General features: G+C 47.4%; 1 protein-coding gene across 1 annotated transcript; it reads left to right on the top strand.

Moving 5' to 3' along the window:
• The first annotated feature begins 5,276 nt into the window (after positions 1–5,276).
• On the top strand, positions 5,277–26,638 carry CORO2A (coronin 2A). The gene is made up of 11 exons (XM_072859153.1): positions 5,277–5,477; positions 10,729–10,845; positions 15,541–15,690; positions 16,242–16,421; positions 17,105–17,221; positions 18,981–19,085; positions 19,431–19,527; positions 23,203–23,315; positions 24,441–24,531; positions 24,830–25,101; positions 26,507–26,638. Exons 1-11 carry the CDS (start codon positions 5,277–5,279, stop codon positions 26,636–26,638), a joined length of 1,575 nt encoding a protein of 524 aa, XP_072715254.1.
• Positions 26,639–26,928: the final 290 nt, after the last annotated feature.

Here is a 26,928-nt window from a genome sequence, read left to right on the forward strand (position 1 = left end):
GGTCTTCTTGCCTTGGACTTTCCACAGGTCTCAGGGCCCCCGTGTACCTTAAGGACCATCTTAGCAGGAAAGGCTGAGGTGAAAAAGGCATTCAGTGCCTCAGCCTTTTCTGTGTCCCTTGTCATGAGGCCTCCTGCCGCATTCCTCAGCAGGCCCATGTTTTCCCTAATTGTCCTTTTACTACTGTGGTACCTGTAGTAACCTTTCTTATTGCCCTTCACATCCCTTGTCAGACTCAACTCCAGGTGGGCTTTAGCTTTCCTAAGCCCAACCCTGCATATTTGGACAGTGGTCACCTTCTTTTGCCTGGTGTCCCTGTCTGTTATTCTGCACTATGGATGGTGGTAACGGAGAGGAAACCTGGAAGGGAAACAAATAGTTGTGACTGGCAAAACCTGAAAACAGAGAAGAGGGAAGTGAACATTTAAAAATAGGAAAGGAGGACCCTGCAGGGAGCACTGAGCAGAGCTCCCTGGCAGATCCCACCACCCCAGGGTGGGCCCGGGGAGGTGGTGGATGCCCAGGGCTCTGCCTGGCCCTGTGAGCAGAGGCCAGGGCTCTGCTACTGTCAGGATCTCCTTGTCCAGCTCCCTTTTCCTCTGGAAGTGGGAGCCTGTGTGACCAGGACCAGGAGGAGGTTGGTGAGAAGGTCCTGCAGTGTGGTGAGGCCTTGAATGGGGGGAGGTAGGTGGAAAGTGCAGGCAGAGCCTCAGCAGCTTTGGAAGAGCTGAGAAAAGTTACTTGTACACCAGAGTCTCCTGCTTGCCATGGAAAGATGGGGGAGAGGAGGATCCCATGGAAGTGCTTCTGCCTCCTGCTCTGGGGAAGATTTTGCAGCTAGCTTGCTGTGGCCCATGGAGTCAGCTCTGACGATGCTGCAGCCCCCCACTGGCCCCTGCCCCCAGCAGTGAGAGGACCTGCCTGCTCATGTCAGGGTGGTGGGCAAGGGAGGGGCATGGAAAGGGTGAGATGAAATGGAAATGTGTCAGTGTGGCACCGCTTGCGTGGGCTAGTTTGATGTGAAATTAGCTGAAGTGGAGCGTGGGGGTCATCTGGGAGCTCAAAGGCCTTTATGGAGAAGGCGGGGGCTGCTCTGCTGCAGGACTCACCCAAGATGGGAGAGGATTCAAGGTGGGCTTGCCTCCAAGAGTGAATGCTGCCAGTGGCTCAAGTGGCCATCTTTGCTCACGCCAGGACGCTGTTTCTGTTCTGTGAGGAAGCTGTTTTGACTAGCTGACAATCTTGCAGGGGTGGAGAATAAAAGAGGAAAGAGCAGTTATCTCTGCCTGGTACAGGAGTGCAGCAGATAACATTATGTTGTTCTTCTGAAACAGGCGCTCGGGAGCTGCTCAAGGACAGCCCTGTAGGGAAGTGTTTTGCCCAGCCCAGCTCTTCCCAGCTTCTCTATCTGGGCTGCTGCTTATCTCTCCGTGTGTCTCACCACAGCTGTGTGAGGGAGTGGCATCTCGCACTTTTGCATTGCAGACGTGTCATGGCACTTTGGGCCACACACAGCTCCTTCTGGGAGCAGGAGAGATATCAGAAACTGGCATCTCCTTGTGCCTGTAAGCTGAGGAGACCCTCGTCTCCCACACAGAATTCACAGAGCTGCCTTCTCTGACACCTGTGTAAGGAGGCAAGGCCAGCTTTTTGCCAGCTGCACCAGAACAGGTTCTCTGAGCCCTGGATAGGAGGTGCTGTAAAAACCACGCTTCTTCCCCTTGCCTGGCCATGAGCATTTTGCACCCAGCTCTGCCTTCGTTGTGGTGCTCTTCTTGTTAAGAGGAAGGAGCAGAGATGCCTCCCTTCCCTCTGGTCAATCCCCCTGCTCCATCTTCAGCCCTGGGGAGTGGACATGGCATGCAGTCATATTGTCTCTCCCAGGAACAAATACAGCATTGCATCTAGCAGAAAAAAACGTGGAGGGTCGTCAAGATGGTTGATCTGGTTGATCATCTGTTTGATCAGATGAGGTGTGAATAAACCAACCCTTTCATTCCAGGAAGGTAGAGGGAGGAGGAGGAGAAGTGACTGGAAAACCTGCTGCTTTAAGAAAAAACCAGAGACTTGTAGCTGTAGACTGAGGTCTCTTCTCCCCTGCCACGCAAGCACAGGAGCTGAGCAAAGAGGCTGGGCCAGGACTGCTGATGGAAAAGGGCTACTAGTGGCCTGTGACTGATTCCTATGTTGTCCTGAGAGCAGTGGAAGGGCAGATCTGGGCAAGCTGTGTGAAGGCAGGCTGCACTGGGGGCCTGCTTGGGGGATAAGTGTCTCTGTAGTCCTTTTAGTACCTATACACCCATCTATGCATTCGGTATTGGGCCTGCATTTATACATAACACAGCATTTGGTGTGTTGAGAGCTCTGATGGAGAACTTCTAGGAATGGTGACCTCTTTCCTCTGCAAAGATCTTGTAGGCACCATAGCTTGCACTGTCTAATAGCTGAGATCTGTCAGAGCCCTGGCCGTGCTGTTCTCATTAACAGTCATCATCTCTTGCTGAGATCTTGTCCACTGCACGGCTTGTAGCAGACAGGCTGTACACATAGGGGCTTATTTTACTTAGCGAAGATGTAAGCTTTCTCAGTTGTAAATCGTAAGGTTTCAGTATGATTTGGTGGCACTGTGCCCTTGATTTTCTCCAGTTCAGCCTCCTGTTCAGAGCAGGACTATTATGAACATTAGATCCAGGAGGATATGGCTTTGCCTAATTAAGTCATGAAAGGATTTCCAGGGATGGATACCTATCACCACTCGAGCAACCTCTAGTGCAGAACACTCCTCCACACTGCTTCCAAAAAAGTTTTTCCTAATGTCCATGTGTCTGCTTTATTTGGGATCAGTGTCTCCCACTGTACCAGATGCAGTCTGCTGATGCTGCACCTATTCAGGCTGTTTTCTGCCATATTTTATCCAAGAGTTTTTTCTTCTAATGCTGAGCTTTCTGCTGTGGCTGCAATCGTGTCAAGAGGGACACTGTGTTGCTGGGATTGTCTTTGCCAATTTTATGATATTGCCAGTCATATCTTGCCCTGCTGTCCGAATTCTACATGCTTTGAAGTCCACACCTGTGGCAGCTGAACCTTAATTCTACAAATGGAAATAGGAGAGAGCTGTCTTTCTTAAGCACTGTCCCAACTTGGGCATTTAATTCCTTTTATTTCCTTTATTCCTTATTCACTGTTAACATTTTACAGGTAGTCTGCATGGGATGTCAGTATCTTGCTGTGTGTTCCTACTCTCCATGGGAATGATATCGCAATAATGAGTATCTCCCGTGTGCTTGGCGACTTCTTTCTGCAGAGGAGCCTTGAACCTCCAGACCACACACTTTCTCCACCTCAAGAGCAGTTTAGCTAGAAGTTCCTTGGAGCAGGCAATTAATTTCCTTCTGAAAAGATAATGTTCCTGCTGTAAGAAGGAACTGCTGCATCCAGACAATATAATTATTTTTTTTTCCTGTGGTGTGAGTAAACCTAACCACTAAAGCTGTAATGAGTGTGAAGTTGTTTGAGAATGCTACACCTCTGGGGCTGTTTGGGGAGCTAGCCAGTTGCATACATCCTCAGCTTTCTTTCTGCCTGTGAACATCCCCTCTTCCAAGATTAGCTTCCCAGGATTGCTGCTTTCTTTTTCAAATAACTTGCATTTCTTTGCTTTTGTTTGGGTAGGTAGCCCTCACTGTATCAGAGATCCTTTGCACCTAATGTTTTCTGCACAAGAAATTTAATCAGCTAAGAATATGGAAAAATGCAGGGTTGACATAGGTGAAACATGCCAAGGTAAAAGTGAGCAACAAAAATGACTGTGAAAGCAACCAGTCATCTGCCAGGACTGATTTTTTACAGGCATGTGTATTTGTCCAAGGTGGGGTTGGCTCTGAGCTGTGCCAGTAGATTGGGAGGAGGCAGGGAATAGGACAGGACTTGTGTCTTGCCACTATTCACAGCCCAAATCTTCCAGTGTGATGTGGGATGTGAGCTTTGTGCATCTTTGTGTTGATGGGTGCTCGTAAAGCTCCAGTTTGACTGCCTGGGGTCAACCAATACAGATTCCTAGCATTTAATAGTCATCCCAGGAGGATGCAATACTGTACCAGCAACAAGGACATTTTGGTTTAGGAATGCTTAGACCTCTGCTTGTCAGGTGGTGATGCACATGGCTTCCTGCCATTGAGTGCATGCTTACCTTCAAACGCTTACCCACATGAGTGAGCGGTCTAAGTCTTGATATAACTCAAAAGCTGCTTGTTTGGGTTCCCCTCTCAAACTGGAGTATCGTTGATCCAGCATCACTGATAATACTATTCACCAAATGCACGTTAAACAGATTGATATGCAGCAAAACCAAGCCCTCTCCCAGTCTTTACCCATACTCCCAGATGATTGTGCGGGACTCTCTTTCACCCATAACCTTCTTGCCTGATCTGGATTTCTTTTCCTTTGGGCAGTAGGATCTTCTCACCATCCCCGCCATGTGCCTTTTACTGTCTAGGTCTTGTGCAAAGAGCAGGAGTTGGTAGTCTGAGTTGCCTTTTCTGCCCAACACTGGTAGTTTCCTGTTTGAAATCAGTTGCATCAGTTCCATTAAGCTTCACTGCTCTCTGTGGGAAGGGATTCTTGTGTTTAGCATGCTTTATGTATCTCATTTAAACACCATGTAAAATGCCGTCTATCAGAGGGCTGTGGTGCAGTTATAAACCAGACATGCAGAATGTCATTGTCCATGGGAAAAAAAACAACAGGTGTGACTGTAACTATTCCTATGATCTATCAAACCTCTTTTTTCCCTTCATGTGAGCAAAATTTAGACTTGTTTTTGGTCCTAAACCACCTGAGGGCTAAATGAAGCATGCATCCAGATGGGCTCGTTCACTCGCCATCTTTCAGGCTTTCCTCACCCAAGATGTTGTATCTTTCATGCTTAAGAGGAGGATTCATCTCCTCTTAAACTTGCTGCCATGTGGCCCTGCCCCAGTGATAGGGACTGCTGGTGCATGCATAGCTCAGCTGGCTGGTGTTGGAGGGAGCTGTCTTTTCTCCTCTGCACTCTCCTCTCTCCATCAGAGATGTGCAACGGGTGCAGAGACAGATCATGCCAAAGGGGTGAAGACCAGCAGAGAAAAACATGGCTGCCGCTTGCTGGCTGAGGGTTGGTGCAAGGACCCCAAATGGGGAGGGTGAGCCTGTGCTGGGGACAGGGAAATGGGGGTCTACAAGCCTTGGCAGGATGGCTGGTCCTTATGTCACAGGGCATTGTGTTTCTCCCCTTGCAGATGTCGTGGCACCCACAGTACCGCAGCTCCAAGTTCCGCCACGTGTATGGCAAAGCCGCCAGCAAGGAGAAGTGCTACGACTGTGTGCCTATCACCCGCAACGTCCACGACAACCACTTCTGCGCTGTGAACCCCCACTTCATTGCAGTGGTGACTGAGTGCGCAGGCGGGGGGTCCTTCCTCGTCATTCCCATCTACCAGGTGAGCTCTGCCAAGGCGAGCTGGCTTTTGCGAGTGTGTCTAGAGGCTGGAGGAGAGCTGGGCTTTCTAGGGAGCTAGATCGCACAGAGGATATTCAGTTAATGCTGTTGCCTGAATTGCAAAATGATGGAAGGTGCCCCAGATGCCCTGACAGGTGATTCCTGGGATGTGTGTACTTATATGTCTTACATTGCTGCTTGCAGTTTTTCAACACCTTCCTTCACTTCATGGCTCATTTCCCTTTCTTGTATAATCAGCAGGAACAGTGCTGTTCAGATGTTTGTCTCCTAGGAGAAATTGCAAATAAAAAAGCAGTTAGTAGATACAGAGGGCAAAAACTGAAAGGTGCTTTAGTGGCATGGCTTCAAGCTGTGACCAAAGGATAATATGGTATGTTTTGCTCTACCTTCTCCTTGGTGAAAGAATGGAGACACAATTATCAGGCAATGAAGCTCTTCAGCTTCAAGCACTGATGCTGGAAAAACTTCCCTTTCAGAGACAAATCCTGTGTTTATCGGTTTTGATGACTTAGGGATCTGATGAGAGGGAGAAGCTGTCTGTTTGATGTTTATTGCTTCAGAAATATTAGGCATGCACTAATGTGGATTAACTTCAATATGAGATTGAGCTCTCTGGAATCAGGGCAGAACAGATGAAAGGCAAAAGTTCAGCCTTTAATTAAAAGTTAATTGATGGTGTTATTGCAATGCCACTTTTTCAATATATATTTGCTAAGGATGAAAGTGAACTGGCTATGCTTGAAGAACCTAGCACAGTTCCCAGCCCTTCTAGACTTTGTTTATTCAGCTCCTTCACCACTGGTGCTGTTCAGAGACAGTCCTTCTAAAATTAACCACTACCCTGTTTTTCTTGACTGAGTCACTGCTGCCCCCTCGACCGTGATCTGTTGAGACTGAAGAACTTGTCTTTATCACAGAGCTGCATTTGTAAGCAGGCAGATGGTGACTGTGGAACATGGGGTGGGACCCAGCTCTCAAAATGTTGGCAAAACGAGCTGAAGGTGCTTGCACTGCTTACTATTAATTCTTCTGTCTTCTCACCTCTTCTCAGCTTGGCTAGTCTTTAGTAGCAATTCTTCCATTCTTAACACTGGCTTAGATACTCCACCCAGATCTGAAATACTGCTTGCAGAAGTCGAAGGCATGGTAGAACTAGAAGATACAGAAAAGGATAATTAAAGTACATCAATGAAAATGTGAAATTGCTTTCACGTGAGGAAGGTCTTTGTGGGTTAGAGCCTCAATCAGTCCGGGAAAAAAGACAAATGAGCGAGATTATAAAACTGTGAAGAGGGTGAGGAAGAAGTGTAAGGAGCAATTCTTCTTGATATGTGTGGTGAAGGGGATCCTGGAGACCAGGGAGCAGACCGTTAGCAGCAGATGTGAATGCTTCTGCAGTTCAGATGTGGAGCTCACTGCTCTGGATGCTGACAAGCCCGGAAGAATTAAGGGGTTCAAAACAGGATGAAGTTATGGAGAAGAGTTGGTTTACGAACTGTATTTGTTCAGATGCAGGTCCCTTAGTTCAGGAAGTCCCTTGAGGATTGACCTTTGGTGATGGATCAGGGAAAGGATCTGTATGTGCTGCGCTTTGTACAGCTGCTCTCTGAATACCTGTTCCTGACCCATGCTGGGGGGGAAGAGCGGCCTCAGCCACCCACAGAAAGGGGTTCCCTGAGTCTGGGGGCTGTGATACCACTTACCTTTTTTCATGATAAACTTCTGAATTGGTGCCACCTGGTGAAAAGCGGGAGCTTTTGGCTTGTGCTCCTGTGGCTGCCACCTCCTCCTGTGGTGGTGACCCATGCTAGACAGCATACTGGACTCTTGGCTTGTGCCCCCGGCTGCCAGGGCACCAAAGGCAGCGCAGTCTGGAGACATGTGCCTAGGACATTATTGCCCTGTTATGACCCGTGGACAGCTGATCTGTGGTTACTTTTGACTGGATTCACAGGGAGCAGCCACATCCCAAGCATGCCACAGTGTGGAGGAAAAGCCCAAGGTCCAGGATGTCACGTTTAGCTGAAGCAGGAGGTGGTAGCTGGGACAGGGAGGGCTACACTTTCCGGGGTGGATGAACAAGCTGCTCAGGGAGCTGCTCTTGTCCCTCCAATGCTTTTTTGAGTTCATTCTGCATGTGATACTGGAGGGGTGCCTGCCTCAGGATGTGCTCGAATGTAGGCTCAACCTCTCTCCGTTTAACTATGCCTCCTTGCTTGTTTGTTGTGCTCTCCTCCTGCTGGGTCATGGACACCAAGCTCTCTCATCTCTCCTTGAATAAATACCACTTCTTGCCTTCTGCACCATTGTTCCTCTCTGAGAGCCTGGTGGTGAGGTAGGGTTGGGAGCAGCAGGGGTTATGTAGGGAAAGAGCCCTTCACCATAGAAACCCTCCTTTCAGCAGACCTTTGCATTCAACTTGAAGAGAAATTAATTGAATGTTTGCCATCACTTGGAGAATGGTCTTCTGTTGCAGGATTTGTCAGTTAGGTCTGTATGAAGATGTGCCATTGAAGCCAGCTGGGTGGAATGGCAGCACATCTCACCAGGGAGGGAAGTAGCTGTGGCCACGGGGTGGTGCCCACTGTTCTGGTGCCCAGAACAGACTGAATGCCTTTGTAAATCTTGCAAGTCCAAGGAGACACGGGCTCAGTGACTGTAAGTGGGAGATGAGCTGCTTTCCCACAGTGTGGCCTGGGTGTAGATTGGTGTCTGACACAGATGTGTTGGGAAAGTGCGTGCACGACATGCCAAGAAAGGATCTTGACTCAGAGGGCAATTTTGTGGCCTTCCTTTGAAAGCCTGCCTTTTTCCTTCTTTGATGACCAGACTTGGTTGAGACTGCATCTGTCTCTTCCTTTGCAGCATAAAGCAAAGGGATAACAAAATGAGAACAAAGTTCTGAGAGACAGGGAGATATTTGTGTCCAAGTCTTTGCAGTCTCCAGTCTTTCAATGTGTCAGCACCAGGTGTGAAAGGGAGGACATCTGTGGTTGTGTAGACTTCCTAGACACAAACCCCACTCCCGTCTCTCCTGGAGCAAAAACTATGAAATGAAACCTGTGATGACCCCTCAAGCCTTACCTAACTGATGCCATATGTGAGTGTAGTGCCATGATGTGACGACAAAGTGTGTTAGTGTCCTTTGGAGAACACCTGAGAAGTGGGGCTGACCCATCCTATGGTAATCTACCCTGTACAAATCTGCTGGGAGAGTTTTAACAGCTGTCCCACTATAAGTGTTTTTTGTCAAGGAACTCTGAGTTTGGCTACTTTTCAAAAATGCTGGGAGTTTAGAAAGTGAGTGGTTCAAAAATTACTCATTTTCAAGCTCTGCGAATAACTGCGGAAGTCAGGTACCTCTGCGTGAATGACAACACATCTAGTTACTGAAATAGTTTTTGATCTGTGGAATGAAATTTCCCCCGCACATGAAGAGCTTTACTTCCACATGCAGATGTGCATCTGAGACCAACAGCCCTACCTGCCATATATGTTTGTTGGCAGCCTGGGGGTTCATTTGTTGTGGGTCCTGCTCTGTTCCAGGGCTGCGGAGTTGCACTGGGGCGGGTGGGACTGGTGGCCGGGAGGGCAAGGGCTCCTTTCCCAGGGCCAGTTGAGCCGGCTGGGGATGTGGGGGTAGGAGAGCCTTGCAGGATGGGGCAGGCAGAGCAGGCTCAGGGCAGCCTGGGAGTCTCCCAAATGGAGTGGGGAGCAGACAGGCAGCCAGCTCTGGGAGGGGATGCAGTTCCCATGGGGATCAAGGGATGCCTGTGGAGCTGGCTGCCCAGCCCATTGAGTTGCCAGCTTGAAACCAAGCCCTGAAGCCTGCAAAAGGACACCGTGGGCGGGGGGAACGCTGCTTATTAAAGGCCTTTTATCTCTTTTCTGCCTTCCCAAGTAACTTTGTATTGTCGATGTTATAAAAGGGAATTGTTTTAGACTGTAGTCTAAAAAAGCACAGTCTTTTACATTTCAAAGCCCTCTGGGTGTTCAGTTTAAAGCAGGTTAGTCCCAGCCTATGTGACAAACTTCCCAGTGAAGCCAGAATATTTACACATCGTGTCCTGTTCTGCATTCAAAACAGAACAAATTTTCACGGCTGGGAAAATTACATCCTAGCTACATCCAGGTTAGGGCCAGCACTGATTCCCCTCTGCTGTGCACTTCTAAGGCCTGCCTCTGGAGAGGTGCAGGGAGTACACCAACAGAAGAGTCTGCTTTCCAGGAAAGCACACATTTGCATTCGTTTTGTTTTATGGTTCTTCCAGGTGGGATAAAAGTAAGCAGGTAAGCATCACCAGCTTGCCACCATGTCTCTCTCTTTAGGTGACTGACCTCTGCTCTTGGACAGATGTCTGGGATTCAGGGTGGTTCCTGTAGCTCCCCATACTTCTCCTGCTCCTGACAAGGAGAAGCAAGTGCTGCTCCAATGTTAATAAATTCCCCAGCACCCTTCCTAGCACATAATAAATGTACCCGCTTGACTTTGTAGCAGAGACTGTGCCTGCAGTATGGGTTTATCGTGAGGCAACACAGCCCCCATGTGGCTCAAGGCCCTCAATACTCCTTAGCGCACTTCGTGCAGGATTTTAACCAGTGAAGATGCCGCCTAAACATGGCATTTTTTTTGAGCGTTCAGAATGCTGATTGAATACAGTGAATTGCTGGATTTGAACACTATTGGAGAGAAATAGATAGCTTGTTGAAAGAAAAACTGCATTTGTAAATGGTGTCACAAATGTCTTTTTGCTTAAAAAATAAAATAAATTCTAGCTGATGAGGCTAAAAAGTAAAAGCTAAAACATTTCTTTTCCTGCTTAGAAGAAACATCTTCTGAAAGATATTCTGGGTTTTTTTTCCCCAAGATCTTTAAAAAATGTGGAAGATGCAACTCATTCATAAGTGTTTCCCCTCTAAGTTTTATTCTGGTGTCTGAACCAAATACTGTCTTCTAATTTCAGCAGTCTTGACTGCTGCATGAGTACAGATTTATTGATAGCAGTGTGTACTTAGGAAGGCCTGAGCACTTCTTTCCTTTCTTTTCAGTGGTATCATCACGACTTGCCTTGCAGGGACAGTAAAACTCCATTCTCAATAGAGAGCACCCAGAGCATTTGGAGCATAACAAGCAGAAAGAGATTTCTTGTTGGAGCTGGCTTGGATCTTCCTTGAAAATGTCCTGTAATTCCATTGCTCACATTAGGTTTGATGATGTTTGTTTTTTCCAGACAGGCAAGCTTGACCCACATTATCCCAAAATATGTGGGCACAAAGGGAATGTTCTGGACATCAAGTGGAACCCATTCAATGACTTTGTAATAGCTTCATGTTCAGAAGATGCCACAGTAAGTTTACCAGCTTGTACCCTGCATTATTACCTGGCTACTGTGCTTTTTGGGTAAAGAAATAAGAAACCAAAAGGCCCATGGATGAGATGTGAAAGCATATGTATACTTATAAAAAAGTCAGGTAAGAGTAAGATTCCTGTCTCTCTCTTGAGGTCAGGCCTGTGTGATCCCTTCCAGATGGTGTACCAAAATCAGTGTGAGGGGGAAGATCTGTTTTGTGGGGGCTTGTGTCTTTTTGGGTGTGTTTGCATGAGAAAAACAGAATATGAATTTCAAATGGAATGACTATTCAAGTTTAATTGCTGTGAAACTCTTCCTTTACTTTAGAACAAAAGCTTCAACACAACATAATCTGGAACAGCTATTTCAGATTTATTCCCTGCAGAGCAAGTTTGAGCTTGTTCCTGCACTCAGTTACTCTGTAAAGTCATGCTGGATCAGTTATGGGGTAGCTGAGGAATCTGCGTCATACTATTCTCCAAAAGGCACAAATGAAATGAGCGTTTTCCTACTGAAACCCCAGAAAGACTCCAGAGATGCAAAGGTTCATGCTAATGCAAACCTATAAAAAGATATCGAATACATCACATCAGGTTTAAGTTTTAGGCAATAAATGGTTTGGCTGAAGTTAGTATAAGATGCAGTCACATTTTACTTCAGTGAAGGTGCAGACTAGTTATTATGAATTGAAAGATTCAATTAATGTTTGAAAGGGACAGTTTAGCCCATATCTACCCACTGAAAAGTTGCTCTCCATGTGCTGTCAAAAGTGTGGTGTTGGCTTCTGTGATAGTGAGGACATCTGACTAACTACTCTGCTTTTTTCCAGAAATCCCACATGTGTTTTCTCCCACTGGATATATTCACCCTCTGTCACACAGCAGCAGGGAGGTTTCCCTTGTCATTGCCTCCAACCCTGTCTTGGTGCACATCCTCTGCCATTTCAGCTCTGCCAGAACTCATGCTTGAATTGGAAGTCTAGGCTCTTTGAATTGTCCTTCCTGTTTTGTGACTTGCCTTTGCTTCTTTGGATATTCATGTCTTTCTTGAAGGCTTCTTTCAATTTCTGGGCTGCCTATGAGGGTTTTATTTTATCTTCCAACCTGTATGCCAGGTTTTCATGCTGTCTCAGAAAGGACTTGTGGCAGGAAGGCACCACCATGACCTCTCTTTTGAGCTTCAGATGAGGAATGAGCACAAACTTTGAAGCTTCCTGCTGTAGTTACAGAATCACAAAACCATTTGTGCTGAAAGGGAGCTTGGGCGGTCTCTTCCCCGGCCTCCTGTGCAGATCTGTGGAGCTGAGTCTTGAAAACCTCCGAGGATGGAGATTTCACCACCTTTCTGGGCGATCTGTTCCTGTTCTTCACTGATCCCATGGGGAAATTTTTTTCCTTATATGCAGTCAGAACCTCCTCAGTGTAGTTAGTGACCTCTGTATCCTGTCCTCCCACCCTGCACTTCAAGGCAGAGCCTGGCTCTGTTTTCTCAGTAATCTTGTAAGTATTGAAGGCTTCTGTCAGTTCGCCTTGAAGCTGTCTCTTCTCCAGGCTGATCAAGGCCATCTCCCTCAGCTTCTCCTCACAGGACAAGTGCTGCAGCCTCCTGAGCATCCTGGTGGCCTCCACTGGACTCAGTTAAGTTTATCAGCATTTTTCTTGCACTGGGAGGTGCAAAACTGGATGCAGTATTCCAGCTGTTGTTTAATGATTGCTGAGTAAAGGGGAAAATCGCTTCCCTTGATCTACTGGCTGCCTTCCTGTTGTTCCAGACCAGGATGTTGCTAGCTTTCGTCCCTGCCAGGGCATGCTGCTGGGTCATATTTATTCTGTTGTCCATCAGGACCCCAGGGTCTATGCAGAAGGGCTGCTCTCTGTCAGCTTTCTTTTCCAGTTTCCTACTGAAGCTTGGCACTGGATCATTCTCCAGGCTAAAGAATGGAAACACTGAGCTTGTCACTGGTCTCAGCACCAAAAGTTGTTCTAAGAAGTCTTGCTGTTTGTGACTGTACTCTCTTTTTTGGTACTACACTCCCATCATCATCGTGGCACCAGGAAATGGGATCTTAGGTGTTCCCTGCACAGTGACACAGACCGCTTCCCTCTCTGCTAAGTAGTGAGGACAGCAGACTGTGTTTCTTAGTGTGACTGTCTTTCCTGGTACCTGGTAGCTAGACCTGTGGAGGCCACTTAGTCCAAGCCCTGCTTAAAGCAGGCCAGTTGAATCAGGTTGCTCCAAGCCTTGTTGAGATGAGTTGGGAAGATCTCCAAGGCTACATATCCCATGGCATCACTGGGCCCTTCTTCCAGGGGTTGAGTACCCTTCTAGGGAAAATAGGGCTCCTCTGATCTCCAGGGAGTGCCCATATTGCCATTTGTGTCCATTGCCTTTGGTGCTCTCCTTGTGCACCTCCAAAGAGTCTGGCTCCATCTTCTCTGTTCCTTTCTGCAATGTAGTTGAAGGGCAGCCAGAAGACCTCACCTTTGCTTTCTTGCTCCTAGGCTGAACAAATTCTTTTCTTTCTAGCTCTCCTCAGATTTGCTGTGCTCCCATCCCCTGCTTGTCTCAGTGGCTGCTGTTGGACTCACTCCATGGGGTCAACATCTGTCTTGTCCTGGCCTGTACTGGAGAGCTCAGATTGGACATACTGTTGGGACATCTCCACTTTCTCTGTCCTGAGGGAAGTCTGAGGAAGTTTTTGGGGTCCCAGAGGTGTCCACCACTTCCACTGGGCTGGACATTAGAGCCAAAGCCTTCCTTGCAGTCTGTTGTTAAAGGCTGGGTGCTCTCTGCCATTTCTGAGCATTAGCATAAGCCACTCTTCTGGCTTGTGTGCAAGGATGCATCTGATGGCTCTTACTGGGCTTGGTCTCCCTAATTCCCCAGAGGTTTCTTGGCCATTAACCAACCTTTCTGGAGCTTGCTTTGGTGATACCACAGCTATCTTTTGTGGCGTGCAGCTGAAGCATATAGAGTGGTAGGTTTGGGCATGGGAGTGGATAGTTAGTCTCTGTGAACACCCAGTGGCCTTTCCAGTTCCCACTGCTGCTTCAGGCAGGCTTAGGACTGAGGCCAGTGCAAGTGGCCAGGGGCTGAGAGTTTGAACGGTATGGGGAGAGGGCTTATCCTCTTACCCCTTCTGTTCCTTTTCGCAAATCATCAGGCATGTATGAATTCAGCTTGCTGGAGATCTTCTCCCCTGTGGTTAGAGGGGCAACTCTGCCTTTTACTTTGCTTTGTCAGGTTTTCTTGGAGATGCAGCAGGGTAGATGGCTCGTGGATTGTTCCTGCTTGGCCTGGCAGGTCTGGCTCCAAGACCTGCTTCTTCTGCACACTAAACACTGGCAATTTCTGCCATTTAATGCATCCTGCGATTCCAGCTAGGAGCTTTTCCCTGCTTTTACCACCAACCATTTCATAGCATGGGGAGTGAATGGTTCATTCTAGGCAGTTCTCAGTGTGAACACAACCTATTTTTCCTTTTCCTACTCTTTCAGCCCCATTCCTTTAGTGATAGCTGTTGAAGCTGTAGAGTGTGATGCTTTCTCTTGATGCTGTAGAAGTTCATCTGGAGGCTACTGGACCCCACAGTCCTTAGGTTTCTGATGGGCTTGATTCCTCAGTGAGATAAGCAGTGTTGAGAAGGGTGCTCATGATCTTTCCCAGCAAGTCCCAGAATTTGTGCCTCTTCTTCTTTGGCTTAAAAAGGTGTGATCCTCATCAGCCAAGCAGTGGGAGACTGAGGCAGGTGTGGCTAATTTCCATGAACTAGCTGCTTTAAAGAGCATTTCCCTTTTGCTTCAGGCTAAGTCCTAGAAAAATTATGACAAGCATAGTAATTTTCATTGAGCCAAAGGGTTAATTATCTGTTAGCATCCTAAATACTTGTGCTTCTTGGGTTAGCATGAGAAAGACTCTTTCGTTTTACCTGTATATGTTCAGCTGCTTTTGCAGGTTTCCTCTATTGTCTTCTTCCACCCTAGGACAGAGGATTTTTGTCTTCATGCAGCATCCTTCTAGAAGAACCCAGGGCTGCAGGTAGACCTGTTATGAGACAGCACACTCTCAGTGTTGAGTGACTTCAGTGCGGTGCTGCCCAGTCTCTCTGCGCAGGGCATCTGCCATGTAGCCACCTGGGTGGGCTTCTGTGTACTTTGGCAAATGGCTGTATTGTTTGCAAAGCGTTCAGTACTGATGCAGTTTTCTATGGGACAAACAGTACTATAGCTGTCATCTGACCAGGGGAGTTCTCAGCTCTTTTACCAGGTAGCATTGAGTGGATGACTGCTTGGATCAATCACTGCTATAATATCTTCTGGGACTCTGCTGAAGTTTATGTCAGATTTGCTTGTTCCTGCTCAAAGTTTATTAGGAGGCAAGGTCTGCAAGATCTGTGGTTTCCTTCTTCCCCTTGGGAATAACTTTTTGTAATTGTGCTGACAGCTTGGCCAGGTGTAAGGGTTGGCTTGCCAAGTTAAAACAAACTGGTAGAACCACTGGCTAAAGATAAAGAGGAGTCTTCAGGCCCACAGGAAAGTAAAAATACTAATTTAAAGGATTGGCATTCAATAAAGCCAGGAGCATTCCTATTCAGTACCACAGGAATAATATCAGGGGAACAATAGTTATTGGTAAGTTCCAAATTATCTCCTAACTCAGGAATCTCACAAAGACCCATCCTTTGCCATTCAGGTTAAAATCTGGGACATCCCCAAGCACTTGCTAACAAGAAACATTACCAGTCCAAAGAAGGAGCTTCTTGGGCATGTTCGAAGAGTGGGCCTCATTGAATGGCATCCCACTGCTAATAACATCCTCTTCAGCTCCGGCTATGACTACAAGGTGGGTCTGTTCTCTGTGGAGCTCTTCTCCTGGGACACCCTGTTTGGCAGGGTGTTTTGAAATTTGTTTTAATTTCAAGCTGTAAGACAATACTAAAGAGTTCAGAAGCCTTCTTCAGGGAGGAATTCGATAGTGACCCCAAAGACAAAAGGAAATTGCTACAAGTTCAGAAGAACTTGCTAATTTTTCAATTTTCTGATGAACTTCAGTCTACTCTGCCCTTCTCCTTTACTAGATTAGATATAAAATGCAATGCCATGCACTTTTGTTTAGCTTCATTCTTGTGCTAGTGCAAATATCTGCACTGATGCTGGCCATTTTTATGTATAAAATGTGGTTGCAAAGGAAATTAGAATATTGGGCATTCTGAGCAGACACTGTGTCCCTGATATATTGGTGTAAGTACCAGGATTATTTTAAATGCTGGAGAACAACCACTTATCATGGTAAGACCTGTACATGTAGAGAAGAGAGGAAGAAGTGAATAGGGTACACAAAGTCCCGAGTTGGTCAGGCAGCAGACGGCTGATTTTTTTGTTCTTTTGCTCCAGATAATGGTCTGGAACCTTGACACCAAAGAGGCTGTCATCTCGAACCCGGTGAAGATCCTCGATGCTCACAAAGATGTGGTCCTCTCCATGTCATTCAACACAGATGGCAGTCTTCTTGCCACAGCATGCAGGGACAGAAAGATACGTCTGATAGACCCTCGTGCAGGAAGAGTCCTACAAGTAGGTTGGGTTCAGAGGTTTGTGGTCCAGCTGATCTTACCCCTTGGAGTGTTTCCTCTTCTGGGTATTTCATTAAAGAAGATGCATCTGTGCCCTGCATTGCCCAAGGCACCAGATGGTGCTATTGCCTCCTACTTTTCATAGAACACTTGCTGTCACTGTTGAAAACAGGGTGTCTGCATGTTGCTACCATGCTCCTTGCTCCCTGAAACCTTTCTTGAAGGGCACTGTTTTCATAGCTCCCTTCTGCAGTCCTCTGTGGGACACCTTGGGAGGGCTTGTAGAGATCAGGTGGACAGGTGGATGCAAGTGTACATTTATGCCACTGCCAGGGTTGTTCTTGTTGCCTGTACTTTGTATCTGTTGGTAAGGTGAAGCTGACTGTGTTTCATAGGTATTTGCACAGATTTGTTTACACAGAAAATCCTGCCTATAACTAATAGGGATTGCTCTCTTGCAAATATGTGAACCAATAGTTAGGGAGATTGTTTAGGCTTTTGGGAATGGTCCTGAAGAGTTTAGGCCACCTTTCTTGGATCCCCATGAAATCCTGCTCACTGTAGTTCAACCAGGCTGCGCAGATCTTTCAGATGTGACTGAATCAGAGGTCTCACGTAATGTGACATGTAGCTATGCAACAGGTGCTGTCTCTTACTCACACAGTGTCCTTTCTCTTCCTTTAGGAAGCCAGCTACAAGTCTCACAGAGTCAATAAAGTCTTGTTCCTTGGAAATGTGAACAAGCTGTTCTCTACTGGAACATCTCGGTGGAATAATAGGCAAATTGCTCTATGGGATCAAGTGAGTTGGACCAGCAATCTTAACCATACCAGCTTCAGTTTTCTGTCTTTTGCTGTCACTTTAACTTTTTTCCACCTGCCAAATACCCAAGAATTGGTTTATAACAGCAATTCAGAAGTGATCTGTCAAATTCTTAATGGGTGATAGGTCTTACTGCTATGACGCTGTTAACTGAGTATAAGTTTCTGAAGAAGGTCTCAAAGCTTTCAGCATAGAAATCCACCAAAACAAAGAGAATACTATGCCCACTACAGGAAGAAATAATTCAAAGAACCTGGAAGAAATAATTCAGAGGACCTTTGGGTAGTCACTGTAGCTCTGACTTAAAAGCAGCTCTTACTGTCAAATTGTTACTGGTACTGGAAAGAGAAATGAGCTCTAGACACAGCCTACTCAGGTGAAGCCCTCAATGGAGAAAAAGATGTGGGGTGTTTTTGATTTCTGATTATTCCTGACGGTAGAGTATTGAGGTAGCACTTATCGGTCACTTCTAAGACATGATCTCCTGTCATGATGGCTGGTAGCCTTATGAAACCCTGCTGTACTGTACCCCTCTCATATGAAGTGAGATGCTTTTCCTTTGCTATCATCTCACTTTGTCCCTCCGTGTCAACTACCTTGCAGCACAATCTTCTGCCTCTTTGTTGTGCTGTCACCCTTTGTACCAGGCAAAGCTGGTAGACCAGATCTATGATTTGCCATTTAGCTATGTTTGGACATGGCTTCTTTGCGTATGTGAGAGGCAAAGCACTGTGCTACTGTCTAAAGGCTTTCTATAAAGCTGAGCAGTGCTCTGACACACTATAGGTCTCACATCAGGGTTTCACTGCCTTCAGAGCTGCTGGAGGAGCTGGCCATGCTTAGTTTGAGAACACAGTGGAAAGGCCTGTGAGGCCAGGTATGTGCAGCCTCCTTAGGGACAGGCATTGGCACAGGACCTGCCCAGCAGGCATCGTTCTGAGGTCCATGTCCACCCATGTCATCATCGCATCTGAATAGAAGCTCTGGCTTTCTGGAGCCTGCAGGTGGGCAATTCTGCAGGACAAAGCATGTATTAACCCTATGCTAAATACATATTTATGTGACAATAGCCACAATGGCAGCGATGGGATGCCATACACTGCCCCATTGGTTCTCCTGACATTGGTCCCTTCAGCAGTGCAGGGATAGCTTTGTATAAGACATGCCAGCCTTGTGTATGGAGTGGTGTGCTCTGTCCTCCTTACCTGCAAAGGGCCGATGGCAGCTTTTGCCCTTGCAATGGGTATCTTCCCACTGTGCAGTGTGGAGACTGTTTGGCTGATGTAGGCTGTTCTTGTGGTGGGTGGTGCAGTATTGTGGAGGTATTGCCTTGACTAGAGGTAGTGAGGGAACATGAGTAGTTCAGTGTGGAATGCATACATGCCCTGAAGGCCCCTCCATCTCCCTGAGTCTAGTGGCCCACATAGAGGCAGGCAGTGTTTTGTGTTGTATCTACCCCTGAAATGTCATCAGGTGCCTGAGATGTTCTAGTGGTAGGAACTGATGTCCTGAGGTGCTGCACTCAGTCAAGAGCCAGGGACAGAGCACCCATTTCCCACCCATAGAGCTTTGAAGAAGTCTGTGCATGGCCCTCTGCTCAGGACAGCTGGCCATTGCCTAGGATCGTTATAGAGCTGCGCTCACATGCCACTGCCAGGTGGGGCTCAGGTAAGGTGTCCCTGACTTGAGGTGACTGACAGGTGATCGTAGCTGTCTCTTTTTCCTGTGTCCTGCCCAGAATGACCTTTCTGTGCCTTTACTGGAGGAGGATCTGGATGGCTCCTCGGGACTCCTGTTTCCCTTCTACGACTCAGACACACACATGCTTTACGTGGTGGGAAAGGTAAGTGCTTTCCACATCAGCAAATGCTGGCCTGTCTGATTCTTCTCCTGGCCTGTGTTGTGTCAGGCTGAAGTCAAAGATGCTCCTGAAGCATATTAACCTAAGGATATGGGCTGATGGGATGGGGCCTGAGGGCACTGCAGCATCACACTACATTTGCCACTGCAGACGTACCACGTTTACTGTGGGGAGGTACAATGCAGAGCCCTAATCTTCCCATGCAGGAATTTGGGGGTAAATATTTGGTTCATTCTTGACCCTGTACGGCTTCTATGACCAGGCATTCTCTCAGATCCTCATGCTGAACAGCAGGGCCTGGCTTATGTTCATTTTCTTTGCCTTTAGGGTGATGGAAATATACGGTACTATGAGATAAGCCCTGAGAAACCATACCTGAACTACCTGATGGAATATCGTTCTCATTTACCACAGAAGGGAATTGGTGAGTGGCAGCATGTGTCTAATGTTACAAGAGGATGATGGCTTCTTTGCTTTAGAGGCTGTCAGAGCCCAGGACTATCCAAAATATCATTTAGAAAAGAGAGTGGGTCAGATTCCAGTCTCCACCCAGGTTTACAGTTAGCTTGGCCCACTGCACAACAGTCAGCTTGGCCCAGCTCACCTATATATCACAGGTGGTATTACAGGGTCACAGCTTGGAGGGGTCCCTTCTGACCAGCAGTGCATAGGCCGGGCAGCTTTACTAGTCACTGCTGCATCCCCTCTCACATACCTGGTCAAGGTGGAAGGGAGGATAGTCTAGATTTAAAGGTGGAGGATGCTCCTTGCCCTTTGTGAATCTGCCTCAAGATTTTTTGGCATTGAATTCTGTTGATATTTTTTCCACTCTGGGATTTCTCTGGTAATGAGTGTACCACATTTTAATGCCTTCACTCTTACTGCTTGCCTACCTTCTCCTGTACTGGCATTTCCCATTTAGAGATAGACCTGCTGTGGTTAGGTCACCTCTCCTCCATTGGAGATCCTTGCTTATTAACCTGTCTGCATACTATCATAGAATCATTAAGGTTGGAAAAGACCTCTAAAATCATCTAGTCCAACCTTCAACCCAGCACCTCCATGCCTACTAAACCATGTCCTGAAGTGCCACATCTACACATTTTTTGAACTCCTCCAGGGATGGTGACTCCACCACCTCTCTGGGCAGCCTGTTCCAATGCTTGACCATCCTTTCAGTAAAGAAGTTTTTCCTAATATCCAATCTAAACCTCTCCTGATGCAACTTGAGGCCATTTCCTCTTGTCCTATCACTTGTTACCTGGGAGAAGAGACTGACACCCACCTCACTACAAACTCCTTTCAGGTACTTGTACAGAGCAATAAGGTCTCCCCTCAGCCTCCTTTTCTCCAGGCTAAACAACCCCAGTTCCCTCAGCCGCTCCTCATCAGACTTGTGCTCTAGACCCTTCACCAGCTTCGTTGCCCTTCTCTGGACACGCTCCAGCACCTCAATGTCTCTCTTGTAGTGAGGGGCCCAAAACTGAACACGGTATTCAAGGAGCAGCCTCACCAGTGCCAACTACAGGGGGATGATCACATCCCTAGTCCTGCTGGCCACACGATTCCTGATACAAGCCAGGATGCTGTTGGCTTTCTTGGCCACCTGGGCACACTGCCGGCTCACGTTCAGCCGGCTGTCAACCAGCACCCCCAGGTCCTTTTCTGCCAGGCAGCTTTCCAGCCACTCTTCCCCAAGCCTGTAACGTTGCATGAGGTTGTTGTGACCCAAGTGCAGGACCTTGCACTTAGCCTTGTTGAATCTCATACAGATAACCTCAGCCCATCGATCCAGCCTGTCTAGATCCCTGTGCAGAGCCTTCCTACCCTCAAGCAGATGAACACTCCTGCACAATTTGGTGTCATGTGCAAACTTACTGAGAGCGCACTCGATCTTCTCATCCAGATAATTGATAAATATATTAAACAAGAATGGCCCCAAAACTGAGCCCTGGGTAACACCGCTTTGTGACCAGCCACCAACTGGATTTAACTCCATTCACCACAACTCTTTGGGCCTGGCCGTCCAGCCAGTTTTTTATCCATCAAAGAGTACACCCGCCTAAGCCATGAGCCACCAGCTTCTCCAGGAGAATGCTGTGGGAGACAGTGTCAAAGGCTCTCCTAAAGTCCAGGTAGACATCTACAGCCTTTCCCTCATCCACTAGGCAGGTCACCTTGTCATAGAAGGAGATCAGGTTGGTCAAGCAGGACCTGCCTTTCATGAACCCATGCTGGCTGGGCCTGATCCCCTGGTTGGCCTGCATATGCCTGTTGAGCGCACTCAGGATGAACCACTCCATAATTTTCCCTGGTACTGAGGTCAGGCTGACAGGCCTGTAGTTCCCCGGATCTTCCTTCCGGCCCTTCTTGTAGATGGACGTCACATTGGCAAGCCTCCAGTCATCTGGGACCTCCCCTGTTAACCAGGACTGCTGGTAAATGATGGAGAGTGGCTTGGCAAGCTCCTCCGCCAGCTCCCTCAGTACTCTTGGGTGGATCCCATCCGGCCCCATAGACTTGTGAGTGTCCAGGTGGCATAGCAGGTTGTTAACTGCTTCCTCCTGGATTATGGGGGGTTTATTCTGCTCTCCGTCCCTGTCTTCCAGCTCAGGGTGCTGAATTCCCTGGGGATAACTGCTCTGACTATTAAAGACTGAGGCAAAGAAGGCATTAAGTACCTCAGCCTTTTCCTCATCCTTGGTGGCAATGTTCCCCCCCGCATCCAATAAAGGAGGGAGATTCTCCTTGGCTCTCTTTTTGTTGTTAATGTATTTGTAAAAACATTTTTTATTATTTGTAAAAACATTTTTTATTACTATCCACTGTTTAACTCATTGAAGCTACAGAATTTGGCTTTCAGCCCTCAGACCCTATTGGTAGCCCTTTCTTGAACCTTCTCCAGTCTACCGTGTAAGCCATATACCTCTATAGACTTACGTGTTTTTAGGACCATTTGCCAACCCTCCATACTACCTGTGGACACTCCCATTCTTCCAGGACATTGGTACAGATATTTAGTCGCACTGGATTTTGTGCCTGCAGGTCTCCTTCAAAAAACTGTTATTGGAAAGGAAAAAAATATTTAAAACTTAACTGGAAGATCTCTCCATTATTCAGCTTTTATAATTGTCCAATATACAGCATCCTGATTTTATGTTGTCATAGTCTCTTTAAAAATCATTCCATGAAAAGGAAGTGTGCAAGTGTTTGTAAAAGGCCTGAGTGAATCAAATCTACTTCCCTAACCTGATCTGTTCTGGTGATCAAACATACTGCTAAGGTTATTGCGCAAAAGCTTCTTTCCCAATATTGCCAAAACAAAATACAATTTAGAGGAGTGGGATTTAGATTGGCACTGAGATGAATGCATAATGTAAGGAGCAACAGTCCTTCACATAGAATCTACTTTTAATGAAGTCATTTGGTATTAGTAGAAAACAAAGCTTCTGTAGGACACCATGAAGCAAGGTCTACAAGGAGAGGCAATCTCTTTTGTTAAGGGAATTGACATGGTTGTAGGCTTTCGACTGTACAGGCTCATGGGAGAGAAATCCACTGAGATTACCAGGTACTTAGAGACCTTGTGTGGCTTAGCCAGTCCCTGAAACACAGATGGTGCTGTCTTGACAGAGTAGATGTTCACGCCCTTCTCATACTTCATTCTGCTTTGGGACAGTGTTGTGGGGAGGATAGTGGGCTGGAAGGGTTTTCAGCCTGACCCACATAGCTATTCTGGTGTTGTTTAGGTGTCCTGAAATCCCTTCCTTGTCATTCTGATAGTCAAATCCTGTGGCATCACCTTCCAGTTCTGCTCAGTCCTGGTCACTCTATTTGCACCTCACGAGAATGAATAAGGAACAGGAAGCTTAGCATGAAAACCACAGACCCGGTGTGTAACTCCATGGTCTGACAGAAAAAAAAAAATTTAGTCTTGTCATTTGTGCCACTGAGCTAGTTTTGGGTGCAGATTTCAGACCATGCTGCTGTGGAGCTGATGCTGTGACTCCTTTTGTTGTTTGGTGATCCTTTTTCCATGGTGGATGACTAACTTTCCTAGGGAGATTTATACACCATTTGTTTCATGCTGTCCCACCAGGAGTTATGCCAAAAAGAGGCCTTGAAGTGTCAGCTTGTGAGATTTTCCGTTTCTACAAACTGATCCCAACTAAAAGCCTGATTGAGCCCATCTCCATGATTGTGCCTCGACGGGTAAGTTAACCTCAGGTCATGTTCATGTCTGGGACAAATATCCGTGAAAAAGAGGGCAGTGCCTCCTCTCTGTGACTCTCGGGGGCAGGAAAGTAGGTAGAACAAGGGATTTTCTCTCTCCTGGTCTGAGGGACAAAGCTGGTCAGTTTGTGGGGCAGCCCTGCCAACAAACCCTGGCTGGGTAACTCGAGTTAAGTCTCCATGTAATGGCTAATTTTCTAAGACATGCTCACCGATGTGCTCTGCTTGGGTGCAACAGATCTCTCTGACTGTAAGGTCAACTAGCTGTCTGTCAGCTTCCTCAGTTGGTGGCATCTGTTTGACATAATGACAAAAGAGAGAGGGGGGCTGGGGATGATGTTGAGTGACATGAAAATCTCCTCGTGGAAGGAAGAAGAATCACCCTGGGAAAAAGGGAATGATGGGTTCCCAGTTCTCTACCCAGTGGGTGCAGGTGTGTTACAGACAGTTGTACTGCAGCATGGAAGACATGACCCATTGCACTGAGAGTGATGGAAAAGTAAGTCTCAGAGCTCATGTGGCTAGAGAATGACCCAGGTCATGAAACTGTAGCTAGCCAACGTAGCTCCCACATGTGAGCAACCGTACATTGTAAATGTCAGCACTGTGCCCTATACTTCCAGAAACATTGGAAGGTATGAGTACCTTGAATTCAGAAAGGCAGCAGAGCTAATGCTCATTGCAGCTACCAATCAGGCATGTTCCTCCAACATTATCTCCTTGGCCAATTTCTGTCAGCTGATGATCAGCTGATGATTTGTGACTCGTTTTCATCCTTCGTATCCACTTCTTCATCCTCAGGAACACTGCACTCATTAGAGTTAGGTTAGCCTGCGTGACCAATTTCCCCCAGTCTGTTGTCTGGATGTGTAAAGGCCTTACCGCAGGAATTAAAATAGGCCTTCAGATGCAATTGTTATGAGTTGGGGTGAGGAGGAGAGAGGCTCAGGGCAGGTGAGAAGATTTTATGTCCGTGCTGGTGAGTGCTCATGACACTCCCTGTGCTGAGGTGGAACAAACTTCTTTCTCCACCACAATCCGGTATGTTCTTTCTAAGCCAAAACCTCACTGACATAGTGACTGTGGACTTCTGTTTGCTTGCAGTCGGAGTCATACCAGGAAGACATCTACCCCTTGACCACAGGAGCCCAGCCAGCACTGACAGCACAAGAGTGGCTGAACGGAGTTAACAAAGGTCAGCACATGGAGAGCTCCCCAGCCCTTCAGCTCCCCAGGGCTTGGGTAAGCTGCCGCTGGCTCTCTGGCCTGTTAACTGCCAGAGAACAGGAAGGGAAGAAAAGGAGAGACATAACAAATGTGGTTGTAAGCTAAAATAATTTGGTGGCTAAAATATTCAACTGCTGTGAACTCTGGAAGCCTCTCCAGTCAGGTGCCTCCATGTTTATCCCTGCAGGTTGTTTGAATGAATTGCTTACAGCTCATTTCTGAGTGTGATTTGTGAGTGCTAACCCATCACCTGCCTCCCTCCCTAGGGCCTCTCTTGGTATCCTTGAGACCAGGCTCTGGAGCTGTGAATTCCTTACCACAGTTTCTTGAGCCAGAGCCATTCATGAAAACTACTGACCTGAACCAACACCAGGGTCGGGGAGGAAGGATGCCACTGGAGGACATGCAGAAGCCAAGTGAGATTGAAGACAGCAGGAAACAGCTGAAAGTGGAGGAGAAATTGCCAAAAAATGAGCAAATGCACCTCTCCAATGGCTTTGACATATTTGAGTGTCCACCACCAAAAACTGAAAATGAGGTGTGAATGTCTGGGATGAAGGGTTGGGGTTGTGGGGGGAAGCCCAGGGTCAGCTGGCAAAAGGATGCCGTTCACAAGGTGACAGAATCTGGGGAGGGTTTATTTTGGAGACCTGGGCCAGTGCTAGCTCTTTGTTCTTTGCAGGGGCAGAAGCTCTGCATGCTCTGGCTGCCACATAGAAAGCAGAAATAAGGCCCAGCAGCACCCCAGCTGAGGGGGTCTGGAAAGGAGGCAGCAATCAGTATTCCGGCTTCTTAGGCATTCTTGTGGCACAGGCCTGCCTGGTGGCTAGCTGGGGACAAGGAGGTCCTTGTGACCTCCACGTTCTGGAGAAGAGAAGGGGGTTTATGTAGTGTAACCCTTCTATGAAAGCTGTACTCAGAGAGCCCGGTGAGGCAGCAGGGACGCCTGTGGAAGGAGTAGGTGTACCCTGCTCCCTTGGCCCGTGGTACACCCATGTAGTCTTAAGTGCCTAACCGTATTGTGGACCCTGACATGGGAAAGGAATTGGCTCTGCCCTTGCCTCAAGAGCTCACTGCTGGGGGACAACTTGGCAGTGCAGTGCTATTGAGGCTGGCTGCTAGTCACAGCCTGCTCCTGGAAATGGCTCCAGAAAAGGTCGTGGCAGCTCTATGATCTGTCTTCAGCCATGGCCAACTCCATCCCTGTATAGTAACCAAAGCTTGTACAATGGTGGATCTCTGTAATGATTTGGAAGCCCCCCGTCATTGGCAGCTCAGGGACATTTTCAAGTACATGCAGCTTGTTTGCTTTTAGGAACCCTGGAAGAATCTCCTTCCCATAGCTGTGCTCAGGTCCCGTTTTCAGCTCTGCACAATTTTAGCATCTGCAGCTTGATGGGGCAGGAATTTCCACAGCTAAATTTCCCTGTGGTGTGAAAAAGGATATTCTTTTGCATGTTTCTGAGCTGGCACCCCAAGGTTACAGAAGCAGCCCTTGCAGAGCTGGGTGCTCTGCTGTGTGCACAGTGGAAGGCCATGCTAGTCCCAACTGGAGAGGACAGAACATGATCAACAGGAAAAAAGAAGAGAAGTAAGAGGACTTGCCCAAGGTCAGAGTAGGAGATGTGGCAGATCCAGGAATTTAGACTCCAAATACTCTCTGTGTCTAGGTTCTCTTTGAGTGACCAGTGGTATGAACGTTATTTTTTCTGATCTTTTCCATTGAATTAAGTAGATGTAGCATTACTGAATGGTGCTGAGAAACACCCGCACTCATAGCCCAGGCTAGTGGACAGCAGGAGCACTGCTGATATTTGGTCTGTTGGTTGAAGGCCTCCTCCTTAGATGCTGTTTCTCTCAGAAGTGACGGGACTGGTGGGATTTGACAGGTTAAGTCTGCATTTTCTTAGTATAAAGGAAGTAAAATGTGACTTTTCTTACAGCTTTTGCAGATGTTTTACCGGCAACAGGATGAAATCCGTAGACTACGTGAGCTGGTAAACCAGAGAGACGTCCAAATTAAACAGCTGGAGCTGGAACTCAGAAACCTCTGCACGGACACAGGCAGTTACTGAGGGTGCTGGCCTGCAGCTCTTTGCACCCCTGGCAACTGGAGCAGACTCCAGTTCCTGCAGATAACTCCTCCTAGGGTTTTTGCTGGGGGACAAATTGATGCTTCAGGCAGCATGGACTTCCCTGGCTTGTGGTGGTCACATTTCCCTAATCATCACCAGGCAGTTATTGATGGACTTCCTGTGCTTCTTCAGGCTCCCCTTGCTTGCCCGCTCACTCATGTCAGAAGCTCATGCATTAATGCTAGCGAAAATCTTGCTTTTCTGGTCCTGGAGAAGCCTGGATAAGCTCT

This window comes from Ciconia boyciana, chromosome 4 (assembly GCF_034638445.1).
Source record: "Ciconia boyciana chromosome 4, ASM3463844v1, whole genome shotgun sequence".
NCBI classification, from domain to species: Eukaryota; Metazoa; Chordata; class Aves; order Ciconiiformes; family Ciconiidae; genus Ciconia; species Ciconia boyciana.